This window comes from Pieris rapae, chromosome 9 (genome assembly GCF_905147795.1).
Source record: "Pieris rapae chromosome 9, ilPieRapa1.1, whole genome shotgun sequence".
NCBI classification, from domain to species: domain Eukaryota; kingdom Metazoa; phylum Arthropoda; class Insecta; order Lepidoptera; family Pieridae; genus Pieris; species Pieris rapae.
This window is the reverse complement of record NC_059517.1, coordinates 3382313-3401194: the sequence shown is the minus strand read 5'-3', so window position 1 is coordinate 3401194 and position 18882 is coordinate 3382313. Positions and strand designations below refer to the sequence as shown.

The window sequence follows — 18882 nt, the reverse complement described above, 5'->3', positions numbered from 1 at the left end:
GTACTTTTCATCAATTTTTAATTCATTACCAGATTTTTTTATAATAAGTATGGTCATCGTGATTTAGTTCCATAATATCAGGATCGCTATCAGTTGTGTCTTGAATTTCACTATCACTGAATGAAACAAACTAATCCACCAGAAAAATCCACTAGCCACTAAAACCAAAATTCGCCTGCTAGAACGTATATCTACACAACCAGATCTAGTGGAATATCCACTAAGTTGGCAACACTGGGCGGAGATGTCTAATTTAGTTCCAGGGTTCCCGTCGGCAATGAGTCGTGGCGCGGACTATAGGTTCGTAATAATATGTTAAAATATACATAGTATAATACATTATAGAGTTTACCAAACGATTTAAACTTCTGAAAGAAACTATACTTCAAAGTTACATATTTCGTTATGAACGTATTTTTAGGGACATAAAACAACAAACACTTTTTTAAAACCTATATTTATAAAAAGCACCGTCTGTAAAACATACAAATTTTCGATTGATTGATTTATTGGCATCATAGCATTATATAAAATTGAAAAATTGTTGATTATCATTACTATAAATATTTTTCATCACAAAAAATTGAAACATAAAAAAGTTACTATTCTATGTTGAGCATCAAATATTTGCCATTACTAAATAAAATACAATAGAATAATTTTGAATGAGGTCTATTGATGTACAATTATTTTTAAAGAATCCGTACACATAAAACCTCTTCACAAAATGGTTTTGACGACTACACTCCTAATTATTGTTTTTATTAGAGACTAAATGTTGTTTCATTTTTGACATATAAGTGAATAAATTACTGGAAGTTAATCATAAAAAAGTAAGTATGTGTAGTGGTCATACTTAATCAAAATCAGTACAGTATCTTAACAATGTCTTGATATAAATTAAATAAAATGCTCATAAAATACACTTATTTTATATCGTTAAAAGTGACGTAGAAAATTTCGGTTCCTATAATCTAGTGGAAAGCCAGTTCGAGTTTCATGGAAAAATCTATGATAGTTTTAGAATACGCGAAATCTGTAGGTGAATTTTTTGAAAGACTGAAATATTCACAATTTTTGCGTGTCTCGAATACTGGTTCCGTTATTTTTAACTTATCGTTACTAAAATACGGCGATACTAGCGAGATATAGTTGCAATAAATACGATGGAGGATAGTTCAAGCTGTCTTCTCCTGTTCAATAGTGTCTTTAGTGGGGAGAGGATTCTTCTCACAGGTTTCAGTGTGTTTCAACTTGGTTGGGTCGAAGTTTTCAATGCCATTCAAAAACTTATTTTTCTCCTTTTCGGCCTCAATTGCTGTAAAAATAAAAAAAAATATATAAAAGGTATTATAAAGTTTAATTTCCGTTTGAAGTTGATGATACAATTATTGATGTACATATAGGTACTATTGTTTTTACAGAGTAAACACTGTATCGTATGCAATATATCGTACTAATTTACGATTTATAATGTTCATTGCAAAAGCAAGAATATAAATTATTAAGGTACAAAAAGTAGCTAACACACAAAAAACCAAATTAGGCATGCGCAATATAAAATAAAGCTCATGGAATTAAACCTTCAATTGGAGGCAGGAGATTCTTTTCTTCCGTCGTGGTATGCTTCATCTGAGATTTGTCGAAATGTTCCACCCCATCAAGTAAATTCTGATGCGCTTTCTCGGCAGCTACAACTGTTTATAAAGCAACGTGCAATGCAGTGTAAGCACAGGCAAAAATATTTTTAAAATATAAATTAAAATTATGTGCAGATGCATTTTATGTGCGCAATGCAAACTGAAGCAGAAAACATAAATAATTAACTAACGATAACGAAATTATAAGATGCAATAGTTAATTATCTTAAAAATGCTTAATAATAGTAAAAAAGTATATAGTAAGTTTGTTTGCCTTAATTATTGATATGCTTGTATTTAAAACTTATAACAATACAGTTGTTTTAGAACTAATAAATAAATAAAACCATACCATCTTTATCAGGCAGTGGGTTTTTCTCATTAGTTTCAGTATGTTTCAGTCTTGTAGCGTCGAATTTTTCAATGCCATCAAATAAGGATTTTTGGGTTTTTTCAGTGGCAACATCTGCAAAGCATCAAAATGACGTTTAATAAGTAGTAAGATAGTGAAAAAAAGGGGGTTTCGGGACTCGTCGCATTTAAAAATTCCATTAATTGCCTGTGCAAACTGCTACCGATCCTATAAAAATAAGTAATATAATGTGTTGCTATTTTTACAATTATATTATGTGACATTAAGATTAAAAAATAAACCAGACACAAAAAGCAGTTATTTCAATAAAAGTTATTGGCAATTAACGGATATTCAAACTCATGCGAATAAAAACATTGAATGTGCATACATACATTAAAAATAATATAAGAATGCTAAACTTTGGATTTTAAAACTTATTGTTATTAGGAACAAAACTCTCGTGACACTAAAATTAAGTCCCGCAATCATAAAAGCGTGTTGAAATGAAAATAGCTCTCTTATTACAAGTCGTAACAGTCCCACGATACATTACATTAATTCTTTGGACCCGAATTTGTAATATAAGCAGCTATTTTCCACAGACCATTATTTTGGATTAATGGATTGTTATTTTCTGTGCAGGTATTCACGCACTGAGTACCTAACGCGTTGGGGAGTACATTTTTCTCAACCGTTTCCGTTTTCCTCAGTAAGGACGGCTGAAATTGTTCAACTCCCTGAAGTAGAGCTGTATGTTGTTTTTCCTTTGCGACGTCTGTTTAAAAATGCACTTGTCCTATATTTCTACTGCATACCAATTCTTTGTTGAATGAATAAATCACTTGATCATAGTCTATGACATTGTTCTGATTACACTTCTCTGGTAATCTCAAAATTAGAAAAATATATGTGTAGGTACTTAAGTGACAATAACTTTTTTTATTTTCACACCAAAGTAATCGCATATAATATAGAATTGCTTTCCAAATCCTTTCAAATGGAAATAAAAATCATTTAATTCATATGAGGATAAAAAGTGTCTTGTCATAGATATATCTACGTATATATTCAAATTTTTTGATTAAAGGATTTTGTTATTTGCCATTGCGATTACTTTTGTCTAAATTTAATAACTGCACCTTCTGCAGATGGTAGGACAATTTTCTCATTGGTGTCCACGTCCTTGAGGCAGCTGGGGTTGAAAGCCTCTAGCTGGCTCTTGAGGTCTGTCGCGACCTTGGGGAGGTCCTTCAGGGATGGGGCGTCGACTGAGCAGGCCATTTTATTGAGATCTGTGAAGCAAAACAACGTATTAGTTTGGAATGTGTAAAAAGACACCTATATTGATAACTTCTCTAATGTTTCCCTAATGCGCTTTTAAATTTTAGATTACATTCTACGTAAAGTCACAGTGCATTAGCCAGATAAGTGAGGCGTAAATACTTTAATATGTAACCATTTACGTCTACGAAAAACAGACGTTTCATCGATAAATATAACAATGGCAACGAATATAATAAAACGTATGCAATAATATACATGCTAAATCTGTAAAGTTTGACGAAATATTCCTACGTTTAGTTGTAAACTAACCACATTACTATATTAGAATACAAAAGTATTATTCAGTGAAATAACACATAACTGAGTTTGCTTTTGAGTTTGCGAAGGGTTCAGAATAGCGAGGGCGATGCTCGAGGGGAACACGCATTGAAACCTCAACCACTTTATTAAGGAAATATAATGTATGCAGTCTCGTAGTAATATTAAAATCCGACAGTTTCAGTTTAAATCCTTCAATAAATAGGCAAAGTTTTTTTTAAATATTAAATATATATTATGTCTAATTATTATATTTGAAAAATGATATCATTATATTTAATGTATGTGTTTTGGACAATATGCTGGAACTATTTCAAGAAGCATCATCTATTAAATAAAAATGTTGTTCAGGATTATTAACGTTAACGATCTAGCTAAGAATGTTCAACTCTGCAGAAATAACTGTAAAGATAGGGGCAATGCACACTCGCAGCGGAAGAATATATGTAAAATCAAATTAACACACATGAAAAAATTTCAATGTAAGTACTGAGTTAGCTCTTTGCAGTCTTAAAGAAGACTTAATCCTTTAAAATTATTTTGCTTCTTAAAATTTTAATAAGCTAACAATCGAGGTGAAAAATACACAATATTAGTCGCCGTCGAGAGACAAGTGACTTGAATACAAAATGTATATCGGACATTGTTGGTTAAGCCTATGTATACTAAGTTATAATACATCCGGTCCACCACGGTAACAGTCTTTTGTTTGGAGACACAAGGGAGGCGCAGTTTTACAAATAATCACCTATTCATGTTTTATGCAGACAGTCAATGTACTCGTCTAGTGAAAAATGTAAAATCGCAAATAATGGCTATTATAAATGTGAATCGACGAAATTGCTCGGTATTCATGTTTTTGGCACGTTGCTTTCAAAAAGTATTTGGAAATATTGTTTTGCGTTTTCGTCAGAACATCGTTGCATTTTATAAAAAAACAACTTTTTACTTGCAAATGGTATGAAAATTGGAAAAGTGATATTTGTTATTTTATGTATAATGGCAATATTACGATGTTACTAAGCTCAAAAACGAAGATGGATCAATACGTGTATTTATGCGTATTAAACTTATTCCTTGAACTCTGTGGAAGGTTTTTATGGAGAGAAAAATTTGAAAGAAGGTTAAGTACAAAATCATATTAAGGCGAAACGAACGAGTCGCGGGGGCAGCTTATTTTAAATATAACCCAAAATGTGAAAAGACTACCTTCGAAAGAAAGATGATTGTACCCTAGTACGATAATACTTGCAATTTCAGGTATGATATGTAGGTAACTTAGCCAACAGATACGAGCAGAATATACCTACTTTTAAAAATATCCTTGAGACATATAATGAATGACGACATTCACAAGATAAAAGTATTATCAGGGGTAATAAATCACTTAAAATAGATGAAAATGGTACAATTAATTTGAGATTATTTCTTGTCTGAATAACAAATATTGATGAGACAGACATGTAGACAACTTGACAAGGATGTGACGATTATACAACGGAAATGAGTTAATAAACAAAAACTAAGGGTTAACAGCTACTATGTTGCAAAATATATATGTATTAATAAATAGTAATATTTTTTATGCTTCATAGTTACTTAAAAACAAATACATACATATATGACATATATATAAATTAACTAACATATATTTCATTACAAGTAGTTTCAGTGGTATTGTAAAGTATAATCCGGATTTAATATGGACTTGTAAATCTATTAGGTATAGCGTGTATCTAACAACTCTAGAAAAACGGTACTTTCCAATTTTGCGTAAGTTTTTAATCAACCTGAACGATAATGATAAAACTACATTCAGCTATCACAAAAAACACTGTTTTAAGCCCAATAACAATGTAATTTGCCAATAAATTGTAATTTACATTGATGTGTATATTTTCGAGTATTTGACCTGGTACATAAATAAATATTAAAATATATTGTTCTGCGCCTTTCAATAATTAATTAAAAACAATTAATTAAAAATATAGGTTGGTTCATATAACTTATTGGTCACTACTATAATAAAATATTATAGTAGTGACCAAAGTTTCTAGAACGTTTGTATTGTTATAAGTAATTAAAACTTAATTGACTTAACTACTATCTATTATTAATTATTAGCACCCCCAGGTAGAATTTAGTATCCTGATAGTACAGACAGTTCCAGTACGAAAATTACTGAGCCTTCTTTGTACCATTTATTTCGGAAACACAAAGAAAACACGTCATTACAATGCAAACACTAAACAATAAGTCGTCAAGCAAACACAATGTACCATATGTTGCGCTAAAAATTAAGCATTGTACAGCAACAGTTATGTCAGCCTTTCCACAACCGTAAACGGTAAGACAAGTACGACTTGAAATTGATCGTGAGATTAAAAAACTTTAACAACTGGCCATATGGTCGCAGTATAAGGGACCTTTGTGGAGTTTATATTCTTCGCTTATGGCGATCGTTTTAAAAGGCAGAGCTTTAAGAGCGACAGATCCGATTAGAAAAGCAGGCTTGGGACTTGTGAGAGCCTCATATCAGTCCGTATCTAGAGCTATGTCATTTTGCCACAGAACAAAGTAGATATGAAAAAACGTCAAATTCTAATTGTGTAAATTAGTATCGTTGAATGTGTAATGTAAGTAATATGTAACTAAAGACGGTTACTCAACTAACTCATAAGTAAATAATTTGCAATTTAAAGCGGTATTTAAACCATGTTCACTTATCGGTGAAGTGTTTTTCGTCAGAATTTTAGTGTTTAAGTCAATTAAAAAAAGAAAAAGTATGAACAATATCCTTATTCGGATTACATATTATCAGATAAAGTCTGAAATACGTTTTATGTAATCGCTTTTTTTGGGCCGACAATGGCGCCAGTAAACGATTTACCGACTACAAATTAAAACAAGTATTTATTCGTACCATATTTGGTTGCTTTATTTATTCATAAGCTTACACGAATGTATAGAGATAAAATAAGCATAAAGCTAATTTATTTTGCTAAAGAAATGTTACCGGAAATATTTGTTGTTTCCTTTTAAATCGACTCATGAGTTGTTCACGGTAAACGACCTAAACATGACTCATATACGAAATTTTTACTTTATTGACATTTTATACATAATCATTGAATCATATCTTAGTATATACATACGGGGAGGGAACCATAAAATGATAAAGAAAAGATCTGGACTCACTATTTGCGATTCTCAGTACAAAACATCATTTATTTAGTACAGAAATATATTCTATCGCGGACAGTGAGTATAACACAAATTTTACAGTCAACCATAATGTTCTTCGTAGCGTTTTTAATGGTTTTATTTTTGCAGACCCCTTCGCATCAATTACGCACAGTGAACTCTGAGTCAGCATTTAGACTGGCCCGGTTGCGTAGAAAGTTATTAAAATTTCACCGCGAAGGCTTAACAGACTACGACGAGATTAACGGCTTAACCAAGGAGTTTGTAGTGAAGATTATGATTTAGATACACTAATTAAAGCGTTACAAAAGGGCGAACTTAAAAATGTAAAACATAATATGAAAGTTTCAACTAAAGATTTACTGTTAGGTAAAATTTATACTTGTGTAATTATTATCCAGAATCTAATTTAATCGGGATTGTATAATTCTTAATTATATTATTTTAATTGATATGGTTCTTAATTATAGCATTAATGTAAAAACTTAATTAACTATTGTGCACCTGTATTTTTGATAATATAATTAAGCGATTACTAGGTATCGTTCTCTTAAATATTTCTATTTAAATTGTGTATTAGTTAATAATGTACATATGTATACATAATGTATGTAACTCTGGTGGAGTCGGAAGCTCCGCGTTAAATTCCTCACAACAAACAATATATATTAATTTAACATGCACAGTTTTCATTACATTGACAACCAATCAACAATGGATATACTATAAAAATTGATTCAACTTCAACTATAACCGAAAAAAAAGAAATCAATGTGATTATAATTAAAAAGTCTAAATATAATAATCAACATACTTATTCGATATCTGACGAAGACTAAAGATCTCGAATGAAATTCTAAATTTATCCAAATATTCAGTTCCCACTGCATTCTATTTTATAGTCATCTGCAAATCTCCACGCGACCTTGTGCCTATAAATAGTACACATTCCAGCTCATGATAGGACCAAAATGGCGGCCAGCCTTGTGCTAGCCTGTCAACAAGGTGACCCCACTACGCAGCATTTCTCCATATTTGGTTAGGGTTGTGAACTTTTGATCGCAATTATTGGAAATAAAGATAATCTACCTCACATTTGACATTATCGAATACTTAAATGCCATAATAATGTATTTACCATCAACACACAGTGCTTGTTGAAAAAGGGGGTAGGTTAGTTAATGCAGTAATATAACATTAGACAGGGAAAATATCTAGTCATTCATTTTTAAAACAGGAGCACTGATGATGAGTATATATGTATTTATACGTTTTATTTATTTAACTCTTAGACCAATAAATGTGAACATATCTTGTTATCTTTAAAAGTTAAGCCTTACGCAATGGTTCGTAGCTAACACATGTCTGTATCAAATATCAGGAATTGAGGAGTTCATTACAAGCGGACGTGCGATGACTCGAAACAGGATAATTTCGCGCATTTATATGGGTTTAATTAATAATTTATTCTTTATCCTTTCGTATTATATATACTTAATGCGAAAGAACAAAGCAAAAGAGGTCTAAAACTAAGGATTATTTACTCCTTTGTCATGAAAATGATTTTAAAGATAATGGCAAAATGTCTTTCTTACCGTAAAGTCATCTACACAAATAAAACAGGTCTTTATCAATTATAACCATTGTTGATAATTTCTTTAGGGAACAGATAAGACTCTAATCGAAATACAAGATATACGATGCATTAGTAAAAAACAGTGGTAAAAAACATTGTTTAAATATCTCAGAGAACAGAAATTTCAGCTCTTGTAAAAAATATTGTTTTTAAATGTAAAAAATTACGAAATTAATTCAATGCACATAATTGAATTTCGTATTCTATCACGTTCTTACAGAAAAGGCACACTATTACAATCCAAGTGTGATTTGACGCATCAATTTGCAAGGACAAGAGAATTGTCTCGATATAACAAAAGATATAATACCAAATAGGTAAATGTCTTCCGAAGCACGATACGTGCATGTTAATATCTGTGCTGCTAGAATTACAATTAACAAAGAATGCTTTTATATGTCAATATTTTTATTAATAATAGTAATATATTACTAATGGCATATCGTTATAAACTTTTAGGTACATGGGATCCCCTCACTTTTGCGTGTATCAATAGCATAAGAGAGCTTACTTTACGACTTCAATGAATTTCATGTGGGCAGTGCCTTTTTTATTTAAATAATATATTAATGAAAAATTTCAGTAGGTACGTAGCCGGAAATAATTATTAAGTACCAATATCAGAGTCAAATAGACCTTACTATATCAAAGGATCCGTAGGATCAATAGGGTTCGAGTAATTTTAATGAAATAAACAATAATTTAGACTAAATGATTCTTAAGTTCATTAAAACTAAGATAATGACAGTTACCAAATGAATGAAGAATGAATGTACTTTAGCATCTCTGGCTTGTCTTGTAATTTATATCAATGCAATGCATTAAAGTGACTCATTAATGATTTTAATAGAATTAGAATGCGCCAAACGCGATGTCATTGACCCCACCGCCCGCGCCATCTTTAGCGCGACGTAAGATGTAAGGCAACGTCAAATCAAAAATTACATCTTAAATTTTATGGAGCGTCAAGCGGAGCTAGCAATTAAGATTTCAAGAGCAGTAAGCACCACGGATGGCTGGTGTCGTGTTAGCTAGCTTTTTATTATTTATTTAACTTTATAACGGGCAAATTAGTAATTAGCTTAAAGTTCTGTGTAAATTGATGATGTTCATTTAATGGTTCAATTTAATTAAGAAGATGCTGAAACAGTTATTAATAATAATCCAATATCCTTTCTGCTAAAATAGATTTTAATCTCCCTCGTATTCAAAAAAATACAGAACATAGTTTGATATTATAAAAATGTACCCTCGATGCATTGTATCGATCTGCAGGACCACAGTGGAGTTCCGAAGGGGTGTCTGCTAGGGATATTCGAATTACGTATATCTAGACTTTAGATAGCATGTACTTATGGTGCCTGTATTCAAATAACGTAGGGTTTTCCAATTGATTTAACAGAAATCTACAACTGTGTTATTTTTTTTTAATATCATATAAACACATTTATTAATAGTGGGTAGTTTATCATATCAGAAAAATCTTTTAGTTTTTAAAATCTAACAACGTTGAATTTATGATGTATATGCATTTAATTAATTTAATGCTACTAATTAGCGTTTCATCTCCGTATCAAGTTAAAGAGTTAAAATTAACAATAAATTCGAAGTTCTGGATAAATATTTAAAAGTTATATATAATTATTGAAATATAATAAAGTTTACAGAAATATTTTAGTGAAAGTAATTATTTTAAAAGTATTGTTCCGTAGTACGCACCCCCGCAAACCGGTAACACTTAGGCATTAGGGCTGTTTGCTCTCAATCGATTCTATTCGGGAAGCTTTTGCATCCCTGTCTTCCCTTTAGGTTCTCTTTCACAGGCCACTGTCCTGTCTGAGCAGATTACAACAGTAACATAATAGATGTATGTATTTCTGTTATTTTATACTTATATAAACCATTTATTACCGGAATTGTAATTATTATTAAAGGTTTTGAAGTACTTTAATTAACCATAAAATAAGAAAATCTTTAACCGTTTCAATGTGATTATAATACGTGCTAATGAGGCCGTTAGTACAGTTATGTTTATTATTCTGATTCATATTCAACTGACTGATAGCTTGGACAGGAAAATTATATTGAATCAACGTTTTAAAACAAATGTCAAATGATGAAAACAATGTAGTTTTGAGAAGTCATCTAGTAAACAATTAGGTTGAAGGGCCCATTTTGTTATTAAATCACAGGAAAAGTGAAATTGCTTCTTAATAAATTATAATTACCAAAAATGGTTACTTTTAAACATATTAAAAGGTAAAGTAAAATAAAGAATGTAAATATTTAACATTTTCATATTTGTTTTATATTCATACATGTTTATATTTAATGTTTTTAACTATGTATTAAAGTAATAAAATTGCAAAATTCGATACATGAAAGAACTATAGTTGCAATTATCAATTATAGATTTCACGTGCGATCACTCTTAAGAACGCTATGACGCGTGAAACTGGCGAAAGCGGCTTTAATATTTTCTTCGTTTATTTCTATAAAATGAATATGTTTATTAGCTGCCCACCACGTACGTTTTTTTTCCAATTTCGCCTGCGCTATATAAAACAATAAACCTACAATTGCAGGGAGACATATCTTAAGCGATTTTTAATTGATGACAAAGTCTTATTCGCTGTTAAGAAAGAATAAAAACATGTCGATTTTCACAATTTGTCACGTATGTTGATAACTAATTAGTAAAAACTCACGTACGTTAGGAATATCTGATATTTTAAGATGTTCTCTATATTTAAGTTATGCTTTAAACATCTTGATGTGTCAAGCATGTGTTTGGGTTAGTCATATGTCTATTTTTAGACTGCACTGATACATCGAACTTATCCTTTTATGTCCTTTTAATCCTTTTTAACTTTGAAATAAATTTCCAACTACAAATGTTTTTCGGATGAGTTGAATGACCATTTACTAGTCGACGATGTAATTGTATTTATTAGCATAACTTTGTACGATGGGAAACGAACCGTAAAAGATCTAGATATATTAATTATCTTTTAAAACATTGTTTTTGTTACTTCTAGGAAACGTCTATTTGAAAATATTTTATGACTCACTCAGTGCTACGCTCCCCCTTAATCTAAAGTCACCCTAATACGGATTGTTTAATTGGTTTTGACAGCATATACTGGCTATATAACACATTTATATTAAACTAAAAAAACCACTTTCAATAACGAAAAAGGTATTGAAAGGATATCCTAAATTTTAACTTGCTGGTTATTTAATCAGTATGTTTTATGTAGGTACTTATAAGTAGTTAACCGTCAAGAAACCTCGATCCACGGCCATCTCGTATTACTCATACTGAAGGGAATGTTTTATAGATGACTTATCGAAACGCATACACTGGACAAAACGAACAGCAACACGCAACAACGACAGATTGTTTTAAAAACCGTACGTGTGGATGAAGTCATGCAACCGCTCCCACCCGGCAAAATAAGTTCCGTTAATTGACACAAAACAACGTACATATCGAACCAGCTTACGTATTGTGAAGAAAATTATTAAAATAATCAAAATACTCAATAAAGTTTTAGAAAATATTATAAACATGTAAGTTTTATATTTAAAAACTGTTGCTTTTAGAAAAAAAGACGAAGTAAAACAAAAAAAAATATTTACAAATATTTTAAGATCCTCATGAATTAAATAAGAAGAAATAGAAATATAAAGACTTACCTATTTATTTGGTTAGGTAGAAAAATCACGATCACTTCGCTTGCCGGTCCAAATGCGACTGTCTGTCTGTCTCGAAGCACAGCAGTAGTATGCGGGCCGATAAATCGGGGGTGGCGCGGTGCGGCGGAGACACCACAGTTCGACGCACCTAGTTATGCTTATGTAGTATGTACTTCAGTATCGATGATTCATGCACACATTGGAAGATAGCGCCGCGTAACACAAAGAATGATACAAACAACATACACGTATGTCAACGCTACTGTTATACAGTGCAATAAAATGCGTAATGAACAAAAAAGCTTAATATTTCAAGCATTATGTGATTATTATACCAAATATATATAGTATAAATAGTATTATACCAAAGAATATATTATACATAATTTTTTAATCAATATTTTAACAGTAATATACGTTACAACAAATATAAAATGTTAGCTCAGTTCCATGTTACCTAATTTAATATCAGAAATTGTTAAAAAAATAATAATCTGTACACATAATATACTAAATCACATAGAAATAATAAATCGCCAGTAACTTAGGGCGCCTATGTACGCAGACAAGCAGAAATCCTACGCCTAATACCTATAGCCTAAATGCTAAGCGTAGTACGGCGGTCGACATTGATTTTTGCCGACCTTAACCTTCCCCGCTTCCGAAGGTTTCCTGTTTGGAAAAGATGGCACGCTAAATTTTGTGAAATTCTAAATTGCTCCTAAAATTTTTGATACTTGCAAATTATTATTAGTTTATTATTAGAATATATAATATTGGCGATATATCAGTTTATTTGTGGCATTTTTTTTCAAAGAATAAGAATTGATAAATTTCAATAAAAAACTAACAATAAAATCTTTACATGATAGTGTTTGCACAAATCAATGTTTTCCAGTCAGAAACATAGGAAACGAACTACTTATTCGTGGTAGATTACATGTATGTACCTATTTAAGGTTGTATTGTATCAACAGGGACCACGTTGACTAAAAAACGTGATTTCTCGAACGCATTCATTCAACTATTTTTTAAAGTGAGCTTTTTGTTACAGAAGGCCGCACTACCAGAATCATATTTTCTATCTATAAATATATTATAGTATGTAATAACAGTATTTTCTATTTTCTTGTTTCCAGGTTATAAATTAACATGTATAATGAAAACTGTGACTCGCACCGCCACGGGTCATTTTTCTATAATATATATTACATCTTCTAAAATTAATTTTAAATGGTATTATATATAATGTGTTTGTGTGTGATGGCGCTTATTAGGTATTATAATAATTAGCGCTGTCGAATATTGCGGGTAGTTATGGCACTTTTCACCTAGATAAATACCGCAAACCTAAACTACAAATAGTATGTGTAAGTGTAAAATACATGTATGGGCTTATTTTGTTAATATGTATCAGTAATGCAATTGTTTTGGATTCGTTTCCAATGTTATCTCAGCATTTTTATGCCCTTATAAACTGTTATATAAACTAATAAATTCTCAGTATATTTAAGAGATTAGCAAATATATTTTTAGAATTAAAATAAACGGTCCACATTGTTTCTTACCATTATTGCTAACAGTTATTATATATAATTTAATAACGTAGAATATGTGATACCTGTATCTTATATTCCGTAATAAACATACCATACATAAATTTTTTACCATTATAGGTTCTCCCTACTTCAGTCCAGCAACTGCAAAATAAGTGTCCATGGTGTGGCTAATATGCCCGTCCGAAAGGATTGTTTGCTCCTTTTAAAAATTTTACATTTTCTGTAGGGTTTCACAATCCTATTAGGTTACCCACTCAATTTTTAAAGTTAAATATTTTATTTATTATACTATGAGATAAGATTTTTAAAACAGGGTAACAATAATGGTATTCAGACAGCTATGAAATAGGTTTTAAATATTGTTAAGAGCCTTTGGAGAAATTATTACTTATTACTCCTCCTAAACCTCCTTTACAACTTCCAGTTTTGTTAAATTGAAGCATTGCAGAAACCTATCTCTGAGTCGGTTTTCCTTTACTTAAATAATGTACATACATGTATGTGTATGAAAATCTGAGCAGTACGAGGCTAGTGGTCTGAGAGAACCATGAGATTGACATCTATGGTCGTGCGTTCGAATATTAATTAAAGAAATATGTATTTTTCCCCTTTCTTAATAAAAACTTGCTTAGAAGACTGATTAATGGCATATTGTAAAGTTTTTAAACAGGTCGACTCGAAAGATAGATCAGTTTTATAAAGCTTTTATTTAATTATAGAGAAATACATTACTTTTCTGTAAGACATATTTTTTTAAATCAACATGACAACTTTACTACATTTTTCTTATAATAGGTTTGTTGCCATGGCAACTTCTTTTATGCCAGTATGTACATACTTCACCAGTATATACATACTTCACACCCTCTTTAGTTTTTTTTAAAGAATTTATGTAAATAAATTCTTTAAGCCCAATTGTAAACTGAGTTCTTTAAGTCTAGGGCCAAATAGTGGTTTCGTTAACATATCAGCTAACTGTAGATCTGTGGAAACATGTTCTACTGTAAAGTCTCCATTACCAACACATTCTCTAATAAAGAAATGTTTAAGTTTAATATGCTTAGTACGCTTATGGTATTCATAGCGTGGATTAAGCGCGAGCTTTACAGTTGATTCATTGTCTAACTTCAATACTGGACGTACTGGAGTTTTTGTAAGTTGGCGGAGTAGAGAATTAAGCCACAAAATTTCTTGTGCTGATTCACTAGCTGCTATTAACTCTGCCTCTGTAGATGAGATGGAGACAGTTGCTTGTTTCTGACTTCTCCAGCTAATTGCAGCTCCAGAAAATAAGTTAATCATTCCGGACGTTGATTTCCCACTTTCTGGATCTCCACCATGATCTGCGTCACTATAGCAGACTAAATGATCGGGAGATCTTTGTGAGTAAGTTAAACCGTTATTTTGCGTGCCTTTTAAATAACGGAAAATGCGTTTTACCAACATAATATCCTTTTTGGTAGGTGAATCAAGTTTTCTGGAAGCGACACCTACAGCATATGATATATCAGGTCTCGTACCTACAGATAAATATGCCAAAGCACCTACTGCTTGTCTATACGGAAAATTTATATTGATACTAACTTCTTCTTCCGTCTCAGTTTCTTTTATTATTGGTGTTGGTGCTGATTTACAATTCGACATTGCATATTTTTCTAAAACTTTCCTTGTGTAAGCCTTCTGACATAGTGTAATAGTCTTGTCTTTGCATATGTTTATTTCCAATCCAAGAAAATACGAAGCAGGCTTTATTGTTATTTTAAATCTGGTTTGTAATTGCTTAATGAATTCATCACCCGCTGTGCTTGTGTTATATGCTACAAGTCCATCGTCTACGTAAAGACCAATGAAAACTTTAGTTTGTCCTTTATTTCTAATATATAAACAAGGATCCGCTTCACTCTGCCGAAATCCAGATGTTTGTAAAAACTCAGCAATACATGAATTCCAACAACGTGGAGCTTGCTTGAGTCCGTATAAACTGCGTTTCAACTTGCAGACTCGTTTCGTGTTATCGGAATAGCCTTCGGGCTGTTTCATATAAATCTCTTCCTTTATTTCACCATATAGGAAAGCGGTTGAGACATCGAACTGCAATAATTTCAAATTTTCTTTAGCAGCAATTGCAAGTAAAGTTCGAACAGTGGTCAGACGAACTACTGGGCTAAATGTCTTATCATAATCGACACCAGGTATTTGGGAGTAACCCTTAATCACAAGTCTGGCTTTGTATCTTTCAATGGAACCATCAGGATTCATTTTAATTTTATATATCCATTTACAAGGTAAGGCCTTTCGTCCTTTAGGTAGATTACAAAGTTCCCAACTTTGGTTGTCATTTAAAGATGTAATTTCACTCAACATAGCGTTTTGCCATTTTTCTTTATCAGTAGAATCCATCGCTTCTTTAAAGGTCGTAGGTTCAGTAGGTTTGTGAATATTTTCAATTTCTTCTGCTGCGGCTAAGATAAAATCATCATATCGCCTAGGAGCTGTGATATTTGATCTACTTCTTAGGGACCTTATTTGATCGGATGCGGTTTCTACATTGTCATTATTGTTTACAGCTTCTCCGACACCGTTGTTAACAGGGTCTTCAATATTAGAAAGTGAGTTGTAGTCACTTTCAATATTTGTTGGTTCCTGAATATTTTGTTCCAAAATTTTATTGTTATCATTTTGCGTATCAAAATTATTGTCATATTTATTATTGTCATCAAGCGTCATAGTAATTTTCTTTTGTAGTGTTTGTTGTGATGACAATTGTTTAGGTTTTGCTGTAGACTCAATTTCATTATAAAGTGGTGAAAGTTCGTACTTGCTTTGTTCGTAGTACATGCATTTCATCACTCGTATATCTTTTGAAGTAATGATATGATTTTTCGAAGGAATGTAGATTCTGAAAGCTTTTGACGTTTCAGAGTATCCCACAAACATCCCTGGAATTGCTTTAGGTGCAAATTTGTGACCATTATATCCTTTTTTCAAAACAAAAGTCTTACTACCAAATATGTATAGATGATTTACACAGGGCTTTCTACCAACCCATCGTTCAAATGGTGTTTGATTTTCAATGGCATTATTTATGTTTCTATTTGCCAAATAATTTGATGTAGCCACTGCCTCGCCCCAAAGTTTCAATGGTACATTTGCATCTATCATCAATGCTCTTGCTTTTTCTAATAGGGTACGGTTTTTACGTTCAGCAACTCCGTTTTGGTGTGGAGTATAAGGTGCGGTAAGACGTCTTTGAATGCCACACTGTTTTAAGTAGGTGTCAAACTGCTTATTAATATATTCAGTCCCGTTATCAGATTGTAAAAACTTAATTTTGTTACCTGTGTGTGTTTCCGCTAACTCTTTGAACTCTTTAAATTTTTCAAGTACTTCGCTCTTATTTTTCATTAGATAAACTCTACAGTATCGACTATAGTCATCTATAAAAGTAACAAAGTATTTATTTCCGCTTATGGTGGGCGTTTGAATAGGACCACACACATCGCTGTGAATGATTTGTAAACATTCTGTCGTTCTTTGAGTTGTTTTATTACGTGGAACAGGTTCACGGTGCAGTTTTGCTTGTATGCATACTTCACAGTCATTCAAATCTTCCGATGCATCAAAATTTAAGCCAATTAAGTTTTCATGTCTACGTGCATATTTCAGATCATTTACGTTCATGTGACCCAGTTTTCTATGCCAGTCATTAATACTTGATAAAGTTGTTGATTTCTTCGGAAGAGAACTTGTAACCTCATCATCATTGACTAAACAGTTCCTTTCATGTTGATCTGGATGCACATAGTAAAGACCGTCTTTTTGTTTATATGCAGTTATATTTATTTTGTTTTTAGGGTTAGTTACAATAGCTTTATTTTTAGTAAATAGCACTGAGCAACCAGCATCTGTCATCTTACTTACGGACAGTAAATTAGTACAAAGGTTCGGTACGTATAAAGTATCTTGTAAACATGTTATTACCTTACTGTTGCCGTTTTTTGTTATAAAGGAAACTATTCCTTTTCCTTTAATCTCTGCAGTGTATTCGTCCGTCGCAAAGTTAAGTTTTCTGGATGTACTATCTATTGTTTTAAATAAGTCTCGTTGATAAGTCATATGAGACGTGCAACCACTGTCTAAAACCCATGTGTTGTTTTTAAGTTTCTTATTATTTGTAAAGAAACACTGCATTATGTAATTATTTTTATGAAAAGAATCAAATTTCTTAGCATGTTTACCTTTATTTTCCTTCCAGCAGTTTGAACAAATTTTATGGTGTTTGTGTTTAAAGATATTACCTCTTCGTTTACAAACTTTACACGATGCATATAAAGCTTCTTCTTGAAAAGAGGATTCAGGTTCGACGTCATTGGTTATATTGTGATTATGACGAGCTTCATATTCTTCGAGTATTTTAATTTTCAGCTCTTCAGGCTTAGGAAGAACATCTCGTGATTCAATAGCGACTCTGAAGTTCTCGTATTCTTTGGAGAGGCTGTATAGCATTAATATTGTTAAAAGGTCTTCGTTGATAATTATGTCCATGTCTGCCAGTTTGTTAACTATATCCATGAATTTGTTTAAATGACTTTGTATTTCATGACCATCTAATTTAGTTAGAATTAGTTGTTTTAGTAAAAAGGCTTTACGGGCAGGTCCTTTGCTTGCATAAATGTCTTTTAGTGTACTCCAAACGGCTTTTGCAGATAGGCATTTTTTAATTTGGTTAAGCTCAGAGGGAGATATCATAAGAATTAGTTCCGATCTAGCTTGTCTGTCACCTTCTGTTTCTGCTGCACTTGGATCTTTACTCAAAGGAGTTTCAATGTATTTCCATAATTTGTTTCTTACTAAGACTGCTTCAGCTTGTATTACCCATGTATCATAGTTTTCTTTTGTAAGAGGATCTATTCTTGCGATCGACATTTTGTGTTTCGCTTTTTCTTTTTTTTTTTCTTTAGGAACCACGCTCTGCTACCATGTAAAGTTTTTAAACAGGTCGACTCGAAAGATAGATCAGTTTTATAAAGCTTTTATTTAATTATAGAGAAATACATTACTTTTCTGTAAGACATATTTTTTTAAATCAACATGACAACTTTACTACATTTTTCTTATAATAGGTTTGTTGCCATGGCAACTTCTTTTATGCCAGTATGTACATACTTCACCAGTATATACATACTT

The 18882-nt window shown here is 31.7% G+C and overlaps 1 protein-coding gene across 4 annotated transcripts; it reads right to left on the bottom strand.

Moving 5' to 3' along the window:
* Positions 1 to 608: 608 nt before the first annotated feature.
* Positions 609 to 12293, bottom strand: LOC110999714 (thymosin beta). Of its 4 annotated transcripts, XM_022268914.2 has the most exons (6): positions 12137 to 12293; positions 3135 to 3287; positions 2657 to 2770; positions 1993 to 2106; positions 1584 to 1697; positions 609 to 1318 (listed from the first exon to the last, which is right to left on the bottom strand). In XM_022268914.2, the coding sequence occupies exons 2-6, from the start codon at positions 3274 to 3276 to the stop codon at positions 1179 to 1181; spliced, it is 624 nt and encodes a 207-aa protein (XP_022124606.1). In that variant the 5' UTR covers positions 3277 to 3287; positions 12137 to 12293; the 3' UTR covers positions 609 to 1178. The 4 variants fall into 4 exon arrangements, with proteins under 4 accessions (XP_022124606.1, XP_022124608.1, XP_022124607.1 ...); XM_022268916.2 differs by lacking the exon at positions 1584 to 1697; XM_022268915.2 differs by lacking the exon at positions 2657 to 2770.
* Positions 12294 to 18882: the final 6589 nt, after the last annotated feature.

Excerpts from the sequence above, each read along its gene's own strand:
- LOC110999714 (XM_022268914.2), bottom strand. The coding sequence starts at position 3,276 with ATGGCCTGCTCAGTCGACGCCCCATCCCTGAAGGACCTCCCCAAGGTC. Across the intron at positions 1,698-1,992 it reads CCCACTGCCTGATAAAGATG|TTGTAGCTGCCGAGAAAGCG; the intron begins GTATGGTTTTAT and ends CTTTATAAACAG. Across the intron at positions 1,319-1,583 it reads TCTCCTGCCTCCAATTGAAG|CAATTGAGGCCGAAAAGGAG; the intron begins GTTTAATTCCAT and ends TTATTTTTACAG.